Raw genomic sequence first — 16,167 nt, forward strand, 5'->3', positions numbered from 1 at the left:
CTAAATGTAAATGAATTGAGGTCTGGCAACCTTTGGTTATCCTATGACATTTAAGATTCTCTGTCCCTTTGCTTAGGATGGTTCCCAGTGGTGTCTCCCCATGCCTATCTGCAATTGGTTGGTGTTATTCAGACCTCAATTTCCTTCCTGGCCCAAGGTATCTAGGTGAGGCCAGAGCATGCACCTTTTGCTTGTTATCTTGATAAGATCACCATTTGGGAGATTATCCTTTACCATGAATCTCATGTTAAGTCAGGGACAGTAATTTCTTACAAGTGTTATAAGTCAGTCGCTTTGGACAAAATGGTCTGCCAATAACATGAACATTAACATTTATATAGTTTGTGTTTTGCCTGTGCCACTTGACATGGGGATCTTTTTCATTGTCCATGCTGCTATAAACTCAGAAACTGTTGATAATGGCAACTTGCTTTATGACATCATATAAATATATTATAATATATATTGTAAGCTTTGTGATGTAAGCATGAGCCATTTTGTAATTATGACATCACAAACAGTAAAACACTGTCCCCTCGATTTCAGACAAATGAATCATTTACTTAGTCTCTTCAGTGGCAACAGGTTGATACTTTAACTCTTCTAACTGTTTTGATCATCTTCCAAAAAATGAAAAAGGCTCGTGATAAAGTTGAAAGTGAGAGTGGAACAGGTAGGTTTTATTTCTGAATTAACATATGGTGCTCCGTTTCACATAAAGAAATATGCTATTTTAAGTATCTATTCCTTGTATTTCAAGTATGTCTCTATATTTCTGTGGCCAGCAGGTCCCTCCCAGCATGAACAGTGTTCATCAGGACGCAGTCATAGCTCCAGCTCAGGATCTGCCCCTGGCTTTTTGGAAGAGACTCACCTTTCTTCTTTTCAGGAGTGTATACTGAGTTTCTCTGAAGAGTGAGTTATGCTTTATCAATATTATTCGATATTATTAACATCAGATGGCTGAACTAAAATATTGTTGATGATTGAAACTAATTATTGCCTGATACACTGACATGTTCTCTGTTCTGCCTCTTGTTTTCTGCAGGGAGTGGGAGGATTTCAGCAGCCTGCTGAACATGTATGTACTGCTGTTCCTGTTTCATTCAGACTGGTTTACTGGTTAAAATTCAACATTCAACAAGATTTGTTTGGTATGTTTTTGTTTGTTGCTATTAACTATGGTTTTTTGCTGACTGCAGATGACAAGGACTCAGTTCTCCGAACTCTGCATGGCCATCTTGAAGGTAGTGAGTCTTAGCTCCATGACAGTGATTGTACCTGCGTACGTCTCCGTGGCGAAGGATGCTGGAACTCCAGTCAGCAGAACCTCAACATCCACAACCTTTTCCCTCACCTCAATTGAAAGGTATAATCTAGCAACAAGACATATAGAAACCATGTATTCTTGTGTGTGAGAAGTAACAAGTAGTTTCCTCATCACAGTTGGGTTAATACACAAACATTGCTATACCTCATTATACATTGTACTTATATATAAATACAGTAAATATCTTGGGTTTCGACTCGTGTGCATGAATGTGGGCAGATTTTATATTCCTCAAATGAACAATATGAACGTATCACCGTACTTGTAACATTACTGAAGGTCTCCGTTGTCTGTACCAAACCTTAGGTCACTGGCTGGGTCAATGGACACCGATGGGGAGTTCCTGGATAAGAGCAGTTCAATCAGAAGTGGCTCTGCTGCATCACCTGAAATGACAAGTGGCCCTTTGAGAGAAATGATGCACAGGATGAAAGCTGCCCTGGCTACCTTGAGGAGAACTCATACCTCTGAGGTCTCTGTGACAGCTGTTTTACACTCTGTGTCCAAATTCTCCACTCATACTGGTGAGCACATCGTATCCAACGTCTCTGAAGCCATGAGAGATGCGCAACATGGAAATACATTCCACGACTCGACTTGCATCAACACAATCCTGGAAAGGCTCGTATCCAGTGGGAATATCCACAAGATCGCCAAGAACCTTGTCAGTCACCTTCAGGATGTCCTCATGAATGAGAACGTCAGCCGGACATCCATTCCTGTGGCTGCTAGTGGAAGCACATCAGATTCTGAGACTTTGCCAAATGGAACTCCAAAGCGGACTTTAAGTGCCTCTCACATGGTTTACTCATACGCAGAAGAAGCCATCAAGGATTTGCTTCAACCGTATTTTCTTCCTGGTATGGTTCAGAGCGCCAGTGAGGATGTTGCCTCGGCCAGAGTTCCCCTTCTCAGGATTCAAAGCTTCCAATCTTCTGATGCAGGAAGAAGTATCCCCCATGTGCCCTCTGAAGCTGAGTGCAAATTTAAAGATGTGGCCAATCTGTTGACTCGAGTGATGACCTTCCAGGTCATGTATATAGTTGATTCCGAGCTGGAGAAACGTCAAAAGTCATCTTCTTCCCGGTTGTCTGATAGATCCAGGATGCTGTCATCAGCTGGTGGAGACGTAGACGACACAGCTATGGAACGTTCCTCCACTCGACCCCCTCTGCTTCATACCAGCCCTGATCACTATGGCGGTCGGTTCTCTGAAAGAGGTTTCTTTCAGAATTGAGATATTCTGACTCTGCTCAGTCTGGTGCAGTGGATGACGTCAGAGCCACCACATCCTCTACCAGGAGCCAAAGTGCCAAATCTGCCACTGCAGGTCATGAGCCAGACATGGCACTGAACTACGCATCCCAGAAACTTGGGGACCCACTAGATCTGTTCACCAGGGTTATGGTTCACCAGGTCATGGATATCCTCCACGTGGAACTGACCAGGCACCAAACTGAAGTTGACCCCATTGTGCAGCATCAGAGTGCAGGACGTCCATCCACCGGGACCTCTGTGCCAGACAGCAGTGACTATGGCTGTTTTGTCACAGTTCTGATGCTCAGACTGCTGGCAAAAATCATGGATCAACAAACTGCCTCTGCCGATATGACGGATTGCTCCCGAGAGTTGATTCAGAAAGTCCTCTCTGAGTTCAGCAGTGCCTCAGGAACGCCGAACTTCCTGACATATGAAAGCAACACCAAGATCCAGACTTTGTACAGAAGTATGGACAAGTTCCTTCTGAAGGAGTTTGGACCTGAGGCCATCCTGCAAAGAGCTGTGGAGACACAGAATGTCTCCTTTGATAACATCTTGCTCACGGCATTGAGGAAAGAGCTGCTGCCTCATTGTGACACAGAGGCAACTTCTGCCCCATCAACTCCGACTGCTGCACCCTCTGAGCCACTTGAACCTGTGCCTGGAGCAGCATCTGGGCAAACCACCAGGAAGAGGCCCAAACTGAGGTTCAGTATGAAGGTGCAGTGATATGGCTTTGTGATCCTTTACCTTTCCCACGTGTCCTGTTTTGAGCACAATAACAATATAGTGGTTATTCACATGTGGAGGTATACAGGTAGCACAGCTCATGTGTTTCCCCATTCCTCGTTCAGATGCCAAAAAGACGCAGCAAGAAGGTGGCTCCCACTAGTGCCTTTTCTGACTCAAGTAAGTTTTAAAACTATTATTGGTGGTGTTGTTGATGATGGTGTTTCTGTAGCTGATGTTGTTCAGTTTAGTGCTCATTTTTCCTCTCTTCAGCAGCTGGGCATGTGGAGAGTCTAGCCTCTCGTACACCATCTAATAAGGCTACTCCTGTTGTGTCTGCGTCGGGCCAGAAGACTCGTAAACGCTCCTTTTTCATCAGGATGTTCGCTTGCTGCATTCAAGGCACATCTGAACCTTGAACATTTACTCTCTCTCTTTCTCCCTCTCTGTCTCTCTCTCTCTCTCTCACACACATACCTTTCCATGAATAAATTCACCTTTCCCTAAATAAATTCCACTGTTTCTTTGTTCACTTGAAAAATTAAGTAATATTGAGGTAATAACATCTTCAGTTTCATACAGTGCTGTCCTGACAGCCTGGCATAGCAGAACAGAATTCTGTTCTGTTGGTGATGTTTTTGCTACTGATTTGTGATTTGTTAGTGATTCTGGTTTTGATGGTAAATAGGTTTGGTTATAGATCTCCTACCTAGGTAGACTGAGTACAGTTGAGACATGTGTACAGTTGAGACACCTTAAATATCTTGCTTGCACAGCCCAAGCCCAAGTTGTGATTTTTGCTATGCACATGCGTATTAGTGCCCTCTTTGATCATGGAAAATTTGAACGACACAAGTATCTCTCCTCCAAGGATATCGGCAATTTTTTTTTTCCAAAGTAAGAATTTCACTTAACCATGCACCTTCGACAATGAATAGCTCATTACACTTATGTTACTGTTAAACGTAACTGGTATCATTACAAACATTATTCTGTGTCCTAAAAACTGGCATATTCTATGGCATTGTGTCATGTAAGGTCGTTGCAAAATCTAGAGAAATGTGTGAGGTGGTCAGTGGGGGATTATTGAGACACACATTGGATTGTGTTATTACTTGAACATTTCATTTGTAGGCTGTTCGCCATATCTGTTCCTGTGTCACATTTTGTTCATGATGTATTCCTTTTTACCAACGCTAATTTAAATGAAATGGGTGAATTTTAACTACAAACACTTTGCAATTGCTATGTTTTTATTTATTCAACTTTCCAACTAAAGGTTAGTTAACTATACATCATTAAAGATGGGTGTCTTAACTGTAGGTGTCTCAACTGTACTCCATACAGTTGAGACACAGTCAAGACAAAAAATGCACCTTATGTTCATGAGCTAATTGTGGAAAATATAAACTACTTATGGGTATTATTGATTGATAATATTTTAGTTTACAAGCTAAGGAAATGGCATGTGGAATGTTGTGTGGAAAATCACTTCTTTTCAGTATCTATTTTTTGTTTGATTTTGTGTGGGCAAAAAGTGTCTCAACTGTACTCAGTCTACCCTATAGCACGAAGAATCTAACATCTTTCCAGTGTGTATTATTTAAAAATCACTGATGAGGACATGTTGAAGTCATGTGTGATGTGTGCAAAGAAATTCTGAAATACAATCTCGGTTTAAAAATAGAGGCAGAACTAAGCCACAATTTCTCTTCAAAATCAGACCTGGGCGGTGGGAACTTAAAGGCAAACATCTCCTTGTGAGTGAACTTTTCGAACAGGCCTTGTCACGTGTTGATCTAAAGTATACCGTTGCCATGCATACTTGACCTATAGTGTTGAACCGGAAATAAAGTGGATTCATTCCTGCCCTGTACAAGGCCTGGCGTGCATGTGACATGGTGTCAGAAGTGGGATTAAAACAAGTCCTACATCAAAGTCAAAGTCAAAGTCAAAGTCAGCTTTATTGTCAATTTCTTCACATGTTCCAGACATACAAAGAGATCGAAATTACGTTTCTCACTATCCCACGGTGAAGACAAGACATATTTTACCAATTTTAAGTCCACAGACAAACATAACATTCAAGTAAACAAAAAAGTAAGTAAATAAGTAAATAAGAGGGCACATATAATAATGAAAAAATAAGAGCAGCAAAATTTTGTTGAAATTGTGCATAGACAGTCAATAAAAAACTAGTGCAAAGTCAGGCCAATAAGAGGCTTGGGTAGTTCTGTTTGACCTGAGTAATGAAGAAAGTGGCATAGTGGTGCAAGTTATGTAAGAGCAGCAGAAGTGTTGTGTTTTCAGGACAACAACACCAAGTTGTAAAGTGTACAAGTGTGCAAGTGTTCAAGTGTGCAAGTGGAGTAGTGCAGGCGGCCATTGTGGGTCCAATGTCCAGGATGTTATGTAGCTGAGGGTGGAGGGGGGGAGAGGAGGGAGAGAGTTCAGCATCCTTACAGCTTGGTGTATGAAGCTGTTGGTGAGTCTGGTAGTCGCGAGAACGCAGGCTTCTGTACCTCTTCCCAGAGGGCAGTAGATCAAACAGATTGTGAGCGGGGGTGACTTGCATCACTCACAATTTTGGTGCATGCTTGCGGGTGAGGTGGGTGGTGTAAATGTCCTTCAGGGGAGGGAGTGAAGCACCAATGATCCTTCCAGCTGTGTTCACTATGCTGCAGGGCTTTCCTGTTGTATTCAGTGCAGCTTCCGGCCCACACAGCGATACAGCTGGAGAGGATGCTCTCAATGGTGCCTCGGTAGAATGTGGTCATGATGGCTGGTGGAGCACTTGCTCGCCTGAGTTTCCTTAGGAAGTACAGGCGGCGCTGAGAGCTCTCTTAAGCCAGTGATGCAGTGTTGGTGGTCCAGGAGAGGTCTTCGCTGATGTGCACCCCAGGAATTTGGTGCTGCTCGCTCTCTCCACCACAGCACCGTCGATGGTCAGTGGCAGGTGTTGGGTGTGACCTCTCCGAAAGTCAACAACAATCTCTTTGGTCTTGCTGACGTTCAGCAGGAGGTTGTTGTCCCTGCACCACGTGGTCAGATGGTCGACCTCCAACCTGTATTGAGTCTCGTCAGCTTGGTGATGAGACCCACCAGAGTTGTGTCGTCAGCAAATTTCACTATGTGATTGTTGCTGTAGGTTGCAGTGCAGTCATCGTCAGCAGGGTGAAGAGCAGCGGACTGAGCACGCAGCCTTGGGGGGCCCCTGTGCTCAGTGTGATGCTGCTTGAGGTATTGTTGCCAACACGTACTACTTGGGGCCTCTGACAGAGGAAGTCCAGTAGCCAGTTGCAGAGGTAGGTACTGAGTCCCAGTTTGTCGAGTTTGCAGATGAGTTGTTGTGGTATTATGGTGTTGAATGCAGAACTGAAGTCTATAAACAGCAATCTCACATATGAGTCTCTTTATTCCAGGTGGGTGAGGGCTGGGTGGAGGGCAGAGCAGATTGCATCCTCTGTAGACCGCTTGGCTCGGTATGCAAACTGGAAGGGGTCCAGGGTGGGGGGGAGAATGGCTTTGATATGTGACATGACAAGCCGCTCAAAGCACTTCATGATGATGGGTGTCAGTGCCACAGGGCGGTAGTCATTGAAGCAGGATGGAGCAGTTTTCTTCGGCACAGGTATGATGGTGGCAGCTTTGAAACATGATGGGACGATGGCTTGCTTCAGGGAAGTGTTAAAGATGTCTGTGAAGACATCCTTAAGCTCCCCTGCGCAGTCCTTCAGCGCACGACCTGGGATGTTGTCTGGACCTGTTGCCTTACGGGTGTTGATAGCAGCAAGTGCTACATATCCTCAGTCTAAGGACAGAGTGAGAGGTTTGTGCAAACAATAAAACAGCTAACAGGATACACCAGCATCCCTGTTTACAAGTCTACAGCTAGACTGTCAGGATATGGAAAGCACAGCATAGAGCACATAGGAAAAGTTAATCTGAAATGCACAACACGCAAGGGTGCTCAAGCAAGCTATGACTTTTTCCTCACTACTGAAAATGGACCAACTATCTTAGGTTGTCAAGCATGCTCTGGTCTTCAACTCATTCAAAGAGTGGACAACATTGAAAAATCACTAACTCAAGAAGATCTGATTGCACAGTACCCTGATGTGTTTAGTGGTCTTGGAAAATTCACAGAACCATATGTCATTAAGTTGAAGCCTAATGCGTCACCTGTAATTCACCCACCGCGCAGAGTGCCTCTGAGTCTTCATAAGCGTCTCAAAGACAATCTTGATGATATGGAAGCAACCGGTGTCATCCGTAAACATCAAAACCCACAGACTGGGTCAACAGTCTTGTGGTAGTAGAAAAGAAAGATGGCTCACTTCGTCTATGCCTTGACCCTAAAGACCTGAATCGCGCCATTAGAAGGGAACATTTCATGATCCCAACCAGCTCTGATGTGATCAGCCAGATGTCAGGGAAAATAATGTTCAATGTGCTTGATCAGACAAGCTCATCCTGGCAAGTTCCACTTACTGAAGCCAGCGCAGACCTGTGCACATTCAACACTCCCTTTGGACGATATTCCTTCCAGCGAATGCCATTCGGAATATCAAGTGCCAGTGAAGTCCTACAACGAAGAAACCAGATGGTTTTTGGGGACATTCCAGATGTGCACATTATAGCAGATGATTTGATTGTCGCCTCACTAGATGAGAAACAACATGACAAGACATTACATGATGTGATGCAGTGAGCTAAATCCATGGGCTGCAAGTTCAACAAAGAAAAGATCAAATTCAAGAGGTCTGAACTCGTGTACATGGGCCATGTGATCAGCAAGGAAGGTCTGAAGCCTGACGAGTCAAAAGTGACAGCCATAACTGACATGCCTGACCCAACTTCAAAAGAGGATCTTCTAAGGATCATGGGCATGATCAATTACTTGTCACAGTTCATACCTAATCTGTCAACAATTACAACGCCACTGCGTAGTCTACTCAAGAAAGATACAGCATGGACATGGGAACCGCAGCATGCAGCAGCTCTCAAGATGTTGAAGACACTTATCAGCAGCAAGCCAGTGCTCAAGTTCTTTGACATAACCAAAGACACTGTGATATAGTGTGACGCGTCATCAACCGGTCTAGGAGCCTGTTTGCTGCAGGATGGTCATCCCATTGCAAATGCATCTCGTTCATTGACCACATCGGAACAAAATTACTCACAAACTGAAAAGGAGCTGCTGGCAATCTGTTTCTCAACTGAAAAGTTCAACCAGTATGTGTATGGCAGACCAGTGACAGTACAGTCAGACCACCGCCCGCTCGAGATGATTACCAGAAAGCCACTGCACAAGGCTTCGCCAAGGCTCCAGCAAATGTTGTTACGTCTACTAAAATACAACATCGATGTGAAGTACCATCCTGGAAAACATATGTACATTGCGGATACCTTAAGCTGAGCGTATTTGACCAGTGATGCTACGTCTTCCAACACAGAGGATACACAACAGCTACGGGTACACAGCATTACTGAAGTACTACCTATGAGTAGCCAAAGAATTGAAAAGATCTAGCAAGCATCAGCCAGTGACCCGACTCTCCACCCTCAAGGCAAGTGTACCTCCCCTAGTGCAACAGTTTTGGCAGGTGAGAGACGAAGTATACTTTGAACATGGACTTGTGTTTGTAGGAGACAGAGTAGTAATCCCAGAGTCTCTGCGACAGGAAATTATTTCCGCCCTACATGACACTCATATAGGCATTGAGAAGTGCAAAACCAGAGCCAGAGCTATTATGTATTGGCCTGGGATGTCTAGAGACATTCAAGATGCAATTGCTTGTTGCAGTGTGTGTGCAAAATTTCACAGAAGCAACACCCAGGAGCCAATGTTGCCACATGAAGTACCAGACCGTCCATGGGCTAAGCTGGGCTCTGACATATTCACCTTTAATGGAACAGATCACCTACTCGTCGTTGATTACTTCTCTAAGTACCCCGAAGTGGTGAGTCTGAGAACCAAGAGGTCATCAACAAGCTGAAGTCTCTCTTTGCCAGGCATGGAGTGCCGGACATGCTGGTGAGTGACAATATGCCATATGCCAGTCATGCTTTGCGCCAGTTTGCCACAGACTGGAACTTTAACCTGGTGATGTCAAGTCCTACATATCCTCAGTCTAATGGACAGAGTGAGAGGTTTGTGCAAACAATAAAACAGCTAATGAGAAAAGCAGCAGAGGATGGCAAGGACATCTACAAGTGCCTGCTTGATCTCCGAGACAGTCCTATTAGCGGACTCCAAGTCACTCCAGCGCAATTGCTTATGGGACGCCGTCTCAAGACTATCTTGCCTGTAACCTCACGTAAGCTGATGCCTCAAGCCATAGTCCAAGGTAGAGATGAGTTGGTGGCTCGACAACAACAGATGGCACACTACTACAACCGGGAAAAGAGAGAACTGCCTTCCCTGCAACCTGGTGAAAGCTGCCGTATCAGACAAGGCCGTGTGTGGAACCGAGCAGTTGTGGTACAACCTCATACCACCCCTCGATCATACACAGTCATGACAGAAAATGGAACCACCTACCGACGCAACAGAATTCACCTGTCCTGACAAATCAGCACTTCAAGTGACACCGGACATTGGTGACCCAGACTGCACACCTACAGAGCAGATGGAGACACCAGTGCCCCCTACAAATACTGAGACCACCAGGGCATCATCACAGCTGCCAGTGTCAGTCTGTGAGCGCCCAGCCAGGACAAGATGTTTACCAAAGAGATTTGATGACTATGTTATGCACAAGAGAAGCTGAAATATTGTACATGTGTTAGTAGATGTATGTTCAAGTCTTAGCACTGTGATTAATATTCAAGTCAGTGACTTTAGACCAGTTAATCTACACATATACTTAACTGTTGACTTAAAAGATGTTATGATTTCACGCAAGTTCTGAGGTTAGGGATTTGCCAAGACATATTTTGGTTCATTATGTTTATAGAATGGGTTTGATAAATAGTATGCACTATAAGTTACTAAGTACAGTGAGAGGTAACTGGGACTAAGTATATGCAACTTAGTAGTGATGACAAATAATACTTGTTGTTAAATATGTTGAAAACTTTATAATTTGTGGGCATGTCTTTTAAAAAGGGAGATGTCACGTGTTGATCTAAAGTATACCGTTGCCATGCATACTTGACCTATAGTGTTGAACCGGAAATAAAGTGGATTCATTCCTGCCCTGTACAAGGCCTGGCGTGCATGTGACAGGCCCTAGCTGCTATAGTAAATGGATGATTGGTTTGTCAAAACTGATCCAGTTAAAACGTGAATTGTGCTGGATGTCAATTTGACAGTAGCCCTAGGTAGCTTAATGTAAACAACTAAAGATCTAGACTGAGAGAATTAGGCTATGGATATACAGTACGGCGTTTCCTTAACGTTAATCAACGACCACAAAGGTTGGTAGAAGAAATGTACAAAGACGACGAAAGTACAGGGTGTAATGTTAATTCTGAAGAACAAGAGGTCGTCACAGCCGAAGCTAGCATTAGCCACCACATCAGTGCTGTTAGCCGACACTGCAACTGGGGATCTCGGCATTGAGAAACCAAATCAAATTGTCCTGCATGCCTTTTCTCAGGCAAAACAAGAACTTTTAACTGCGCCTGGTATGGGTAGCAGAAAGGTAGCAGAATTTGGCTGGAATACTCCATCCAAGCAGACCATTCTGCTACCCATGCAGAAAGTTTCTCTGGTGTGTAGACTCGACCTCGTGCAAATGGTAGCAGCTAATAATATGACCATGTCATGACATCTATTTCATTCAGGCGAACCAGGTTTTATGCCCTCCCTAAACCTCGCTTCAACCTCTCTGCCTAAACCCTTGTATTTACTGACCCAAATGCAGATAACCAATCGTATTTGTTATTTACATTTATGTCTCCTGCATGCTTTATGTTTCACTCGTGGCATGGCAGCATTCGCGATGTAGAATGACTAGCCATTAAAGGAGAATTTCGGTGTGATATTGACCTAAAGTGTATTGAAACATGATACCGAGTGTGAACGTATGTCTCATAGCCCATCTCGGCTTGTCCCCTGCACTCCAAAAATCTGGCGCTTAGTTAGCCGATGCTACCAACAGCTTTTTCAATAGTGGTGCTTCGCATCGACTAGCCATGCAAGTAAATCACTGTTTTACACCCATTTACGAGGCTCAATGTATCTCCACACTTCATTGGTAGACTTCCGAGGGCCCTGACATTTAAAAAGCGAGACATTGAGAACTTTGAAAAGCACTGGTAGTTTACTTACAAGACGATTTATACAGACAGTATCTTCACAAAGTTTAGCGTTTGCAGCCATCTTGAATTTAGTCACGCGATAAGTCGAAAGCAACGAAAGTAAGAATGAACAGGTATGATAAGGGATCAGATTCCAAAAATAATTCAGTGGAAATGCATGGATTCCAGTTGCTGCTACTGGAAGAAACTGGAATCCATGCATTTCCACTGAAACAAAAGTAGATAGTTGGCAGGATACTCATCATCTCATTTTCTTTTTTCAGCAACCATACGCTGAGTGGCTTGCCATTGCCAGGCATAAAGGATGTTTCTTTTGATTGATCCAGCATTCAGCCCGTATTCCAGTAGAGTAGCCTAGTACAAAGGATGTGAAACCCAGATTCAGCAGTGTTGGTCTTAAGCATCTAACAATAAGCATCTAAAATTCTAGCCATACAGTTTCAAGGTAGCCTACATCCTCCACTCTTGATGTAAATTATTTAGGCTTATAATGCAAATCGATCTGGCAACTTTTGGCTATATAATATTTTAGTTAATCTCTCCCCCTTGCCTGGGATGATTCTGTGGCCTTCCCCCATGCCTATTCTGCAATTGGCTGGTGTTATTCACACCTCAGTTTGCTTCCTGGCCCAAGGTATCTGGGTGAGGCCAGAGCACCTTTTGCTTGTTATCTTGATAAGATCACCATTTGGGAGATTATCCTTTACCATGAATCTCATGTTAAGTCAGGGACAGTAATTTCTTACAAGTGTTATAAGTCAGTCGCTTTGGACAAAATGGTCTGCCGATAACATGAACATTAACATTTATATAGTTTGTGTTTTGCCTGTGCCACTTGACATGGGGATCTTTTTCATTGTCCATGCTGCTATAAACTGTTGATAATGGCAACTTGCTTTATGACATCATTACTGTAAGCCTTTGCAATTATGACATCACAAACAGTAAAACACTGTCCCCTCGATTTCAGACAAATGTATCATTTACTTAGTCTCTTCAGTGGCAACAGGTTGAGACTTTAACTCTTCTAACTGTTTTGATCATCTTCCAAAAAATGAAAAAGGCTCGCGATAAAGTTGAAAGTGAGAGTGGAACAGGTAGGTTTTATTTCTAAATTATCATATGGTGCTCCGTTTCACATAAAGAAATATGCTATTTTAAGTATCTATTCCTTGTATTTCAAGTATATCGCTATATTTCCGTGGCCAGCAGGTCCCTCCCAGCATGAACAGTGTTCATCAGGACGCAGTCATAGCTCCAGCTCAGGATCTGCCCCTGGCTTTTTGGAAGAGACTCACCTTTCTTCTTTTCAGGAGTGTATACTGAGTTTCTCTGAAGAGTGAGTTATGCTTTATCAATATTATTCGATATTATTAACATCAGATGGCTGGACTAAAATATTGTTGATGAATGAAACTAATTATTGCCTGATACACTGACATGTTCTCTGTTCTGCCTCTTGTTTTCTGCAGGGAGTGGGAGGATTTCAGCAGCCTGCTGAACACTCCTGTATGTACTGCTATTCCTGTTTCATTCAGACAGGTTTACTGGTTAAAATTCAACATTCAAGATTTGTTTGGTATGTTTTTGTTTGTTGCTATTAACTATGTTTTTTGCTGACTGCAGATGACAAGGACTCAGTTCTCCGAACTCTGCATGGCCATCTTGAAGGTAGTGAGTCTTAGCTCCATGACAGTGATTGTACCTGCGTACGTCTTCATGGCGAAGGATGCTGGAACTCCAGTCAGCAGAACCTCAACATCCACAACCTTTTCCCTCACCTCAATTGAAAGGTATAATCTAGCAACACGACATATAGAAACCATGTATTCTTGTGTGTGAGAAGTAACAAGTAGTTTCCTCATCACAGTTGGGTTAATACACAAACATTGCTATACCTCATTATACATTGTACTTATATATAAATACAGTAAATATCTTGGGTTTCGACTCGTGTGCATGAATGTGGACAGATTTTATATTCCTCAAATGAACAATATGAACGTATCACCGTACTTGTAACATCACTGAACGTCTCCGTTGTCTATACCAAACCATAGGTCACTGGCTGGGTCAGTGGACACCGATGGGGAGTTCCTGGATAAGAGCAGTACAATCAGAAGTGGCTCTGCTGCATTACCTGAAATGACAAGTGGCCCTTTGAGAGAAATTATGTACAGGATGAAAGCTGCCCTGGCTACCTTGAGGAGAACTCATTCCTCTGAGGTCTCTGAGACAGCTGTTCTACGCTCTGTGTCCAAACTCTCCACTCACACTGGTGAGCACATTGTATCCAACGTCTCTGAAGCCATGAGAGATGCGCAACATGGAAATACATTCCACGACTCGACTTGCATCAACACAATCCTGGAAAGGCTCGTATCCAGTGGGAATATCCACAAGATCGCCAAGAACCTTGTCAGTCACCTTCAGGATGTTCTTCAGAATGAGAACGTCAGCCAGACATCCATTCCTGTGGCTGCTAGTGGAAGCACATCAGATTCTGAGACTTTGCCAAAAGGAACTCCAAAGCGGACTTTAAGTGCCTCTCACGTGATTTACTTCTACGCAGAAGAAGCCATCAAGGATTTGCTTCAACCGTATTTTCTTCCTGGTATGGTACAGGACGCCAGTGAGGATGCTGCCTCGGCCAGAGTTCCCCTTCTCAGGATTCAAAGCTTCCAATCTTCTGATGCAGGAAGAAGTATCCCCCATGTGCCCTCTGAAGCTGAGTACAAATTTAGTGATGTGGCCAATCTGTTCACTCGAGTGATGACCTTCCAGGTCATGGATATAGTTGATTCCGAGCTGGAGAAACGTCAAAAGTCATCTTCTTCCCGGTTGTCTGATAGATCCAGGATGCTGTCATCAGCTGGTAGAGACGTAGATGACACAGCTATGGAACGTTCCTCCACTCGACACCCTCTGCTTCATACCAGCCAGGATCACAATGGTGGTCGGTTCTCTGGATTCATCGAGAGGTTTCTTTCAGAATTGAGGGTGTCTGACTCTGCTCAGTCTGATGCAGTGGATGACGTCAGAGCTACCACATCCTCTACCAGGAGCCAAAGCACCAAATCTGCCACTGCAGGCCATGAGCCAGACATGGCACTGAACTACGCATCCCAGAAACTTGGGGACCCACTAGATCTGTTCACCAGGGTTATAGTTCACCAGGTCATGGATATCCTCCACGTGGAACTGGCCAGGCACCAAACTGAAGTTGGCCCCATTGTGCAGCAGCAGATGAGTTTAGGACGTACATCCACCGGGACCTCTGTGCCAGACAGCAGTGACTGTGGCTGTTTTGTCACAGTTCTGATGCTCAGACTGCTGGCCAAAATCCTGGATCAACAAACTGCCTCTGCCGATATGACGGATTCCTCCCGAGAGTTGATTCAGAAAGTCCTCTCTGAGTTCAGCAGTGCCTCAGGAACGCCGAACTTCCTGACATATGAAAGCAACACCAAGATCCAGACTTTGTACAGAAGCATGGACAAGTTCCTTCTGAAGGAGTTTGGACCTGAGGCCATCCTGCAGAGAGCTGTGGAGACACAGAATGTCTCCTTTGATAACATCTTGCTCACGGCATTGAGGAAAGAGCTGCTGCCTCATTGTGACACAGAGGCAACTTCTGCCCCATCAACTCTGACTGCTGAGCCACTTGAACCTGTGCCTGGAGCAGCATCTGGGCAAACCACCAGGAAGAGGCCCAAACTGAGGTTCAGTATGAAGGTGCAGTGATATGGCTTTGTGATCCTTTACCTTTCCCACATGTCCTGTTTTGAGCACAATAACAATATAGTGGTTATTCACATGTGGAGGTATACAGGTAGCACAGCTCATGTGTTTCCCCATTCCTCGTTCAGATGCCAAAAAGACGCAGCATGAAGTTGGCTCCCACTCGTGCCTTTTCTGACTCAAGTAAGTTTTAATACTATTATTGGTGGTGTTGTTGATGATGTTGTTTCTGTAGCTGATGTTGTTCGGTGTGGTGCGAATTCTTCCTCTCTTTGGCAGCTGGGCATGTAGAGAGTTAAGCCTCTCGTACACCATCTAATAAGGCTACTCCTGTTGTGTCTGCGTCGGGCCAGAAGACTCATAAACGCTCCTTTTTCATCAGGATGTTCGCTTGCTGCATTCAAGGCACATCTGAACCTTGAACATTTACTCTCTCTTTCTCCCTCTCTGTCTTTCTCTCTCTCTCTCTCTCTCACACACACCTTTCCATGAATAAATTCACCTTTCCCTAAATAAATTCCACTGTTATATTGAGGTAATAACATCTTCAGTTTCATACAGTGCTGTCCTGACAGCCTGGCGTAGCAGAACAGAATTTAATTCTGGCAACATCCCATTCAGATTTGTATTAAGAGTTGAGTTTAAACCCAGCCTGGCTGGAGCCCAGTCCAGTTTGCGTTGCGTAAAAACAATTTTATAGGGGGCACGTAACTGCGTTCCGTTTGTGACGCATAAAAACAAAAACAAACATTGAATAATTGAGTATTTTCACAGGCTGAATTTAAATTTACAGGGGAAAACATTAATGAATATCATTACATAATTAACTTACACTTTTA

General features: G+C 43.9%; 3 protein-coding genes across 12 annotated transcripts in view; all 3 read left to right on the top strand.

Moving 5' to 3' along the window:
- The first annotated feature begins 581 nt into the window (after positions 1-581).
- On the top strand, positions 582-3,438 carry LOC125297168. Of its 4 annotated transcripts, none has more exons than XM_048247324.1 (4): positions 582-673; positions 786-915; positions 1,049-1,081; positions 1,637-3,438. In XM_048247324.1, exons 1-4 carry the CDS (start codon positions 631-633, stop codon positions 2,565-2,567), a joined length of 1,137 nt encoding a protein of 378 aa, XP_048103281.1. In that variant the 5' UTR covers positions 582-630; the 3' UTR covers positions 2,568-3,438. The 4 variants fall into 4 exon arrangements, with proteins under 4 accessions (XP_048103281.1, XP_048103284.1, XP_048103285.1 ...); XM_048247327.1 differs by having other exon boundaries at positions 789-915; positions 1,637-2,567; XM_048247328.1 differs by having other exon boundaries at positions 582-658; positions 1,637-2,567.
- On the top strand, positions 2,675-3,799 carry LOC125297170. 3 transcript variants are annotated; one of them, XM_048247331.1, is made up of 3 exons: positions 2,675-3,310; positions 3,445-3,499; positions 3,593-3,799. In XM_048247331.1, exons 1-3 carry the CDS (start codon positions 2,675-2,677, stop codon positions 3,736-3,738), a joined length of 837 nt encoding a protein of 278 aa, XP_048103288.1. In that variant the 3' UTR covers positions 3,739-3,799. The 3 variants fall into 3 exon arrangements, with proteins under 3 accessions (XP_048103288.1, XP_048103289.1, XP_048103290.1); XM_048247332.1 differs by having other exon boundaries at positions 2,675-3,297; XM_048247333.1 differs by having other exon boundaries at positions 2,675-3,297; positions 3,596-3,799.
- An 8,793-nt stretch (positions 3,800-12,592) lies between these two features.
- The window catches only part of LOC125297166, a 37,612-nt gene continuing 34,037 nt past the window's right edge, over positions 12,593-16,167 (top strand). The window contains exons 1-7 of one of the 5 annotated variants that reach the window (XM_048247317.1): positions 12,594-12,684; positions 12,797-12,926; positions 13,060-13,096; positions 13,214-13,380; positions 13,648-15,322; positions 15,457-15,511; positions 15,608-15,843. In XM_048247317.1, the coding sequence (XP_048103274.1) occupies positions 12,642-12,684; positions 12,797-12,926; positions 13,060-13,096; positions 13,214-13,380; positions 13,648-15,322; positions 15,457-15,511; positions 15,608-15,627 (2,127 nt within the window). In that variant the 5' untranslated portion in view covers positions 12,594-12,641 and the 3' untranslated portion in view covers positions 15,628-15,843. Of the gene's footprint in view, positions 12,685-12,796; positions 12,927-13,059; positions 13,097-13,213; positions 13,381-13,647; positions 15,323-15,456; positions 15,512-15,607; positions 15,844-16,167 lie in introns of those variants that run through there. The other 4 variants (XM_048247314.1, XM_048247316.1, XM_048247312.1 and 1 more) reach the window with 4 other exon arrangements.

The sequence above is a fragment of the Alosa alosa genome, chromosome 7 (assembly GCF_017589495.1).
Source record: "Alosa alosa isolate M-15738 ecotype Scorff River chromosome 7, AALO_Geno_1.1, whole genome shotgun sequence".
NCBI classification, from domain to species: Eukaryota; Metazoa; Chordata; class Actinopteri; order Clupeiformes; family Clupeidae; genus Alosa; species Alosa alosa.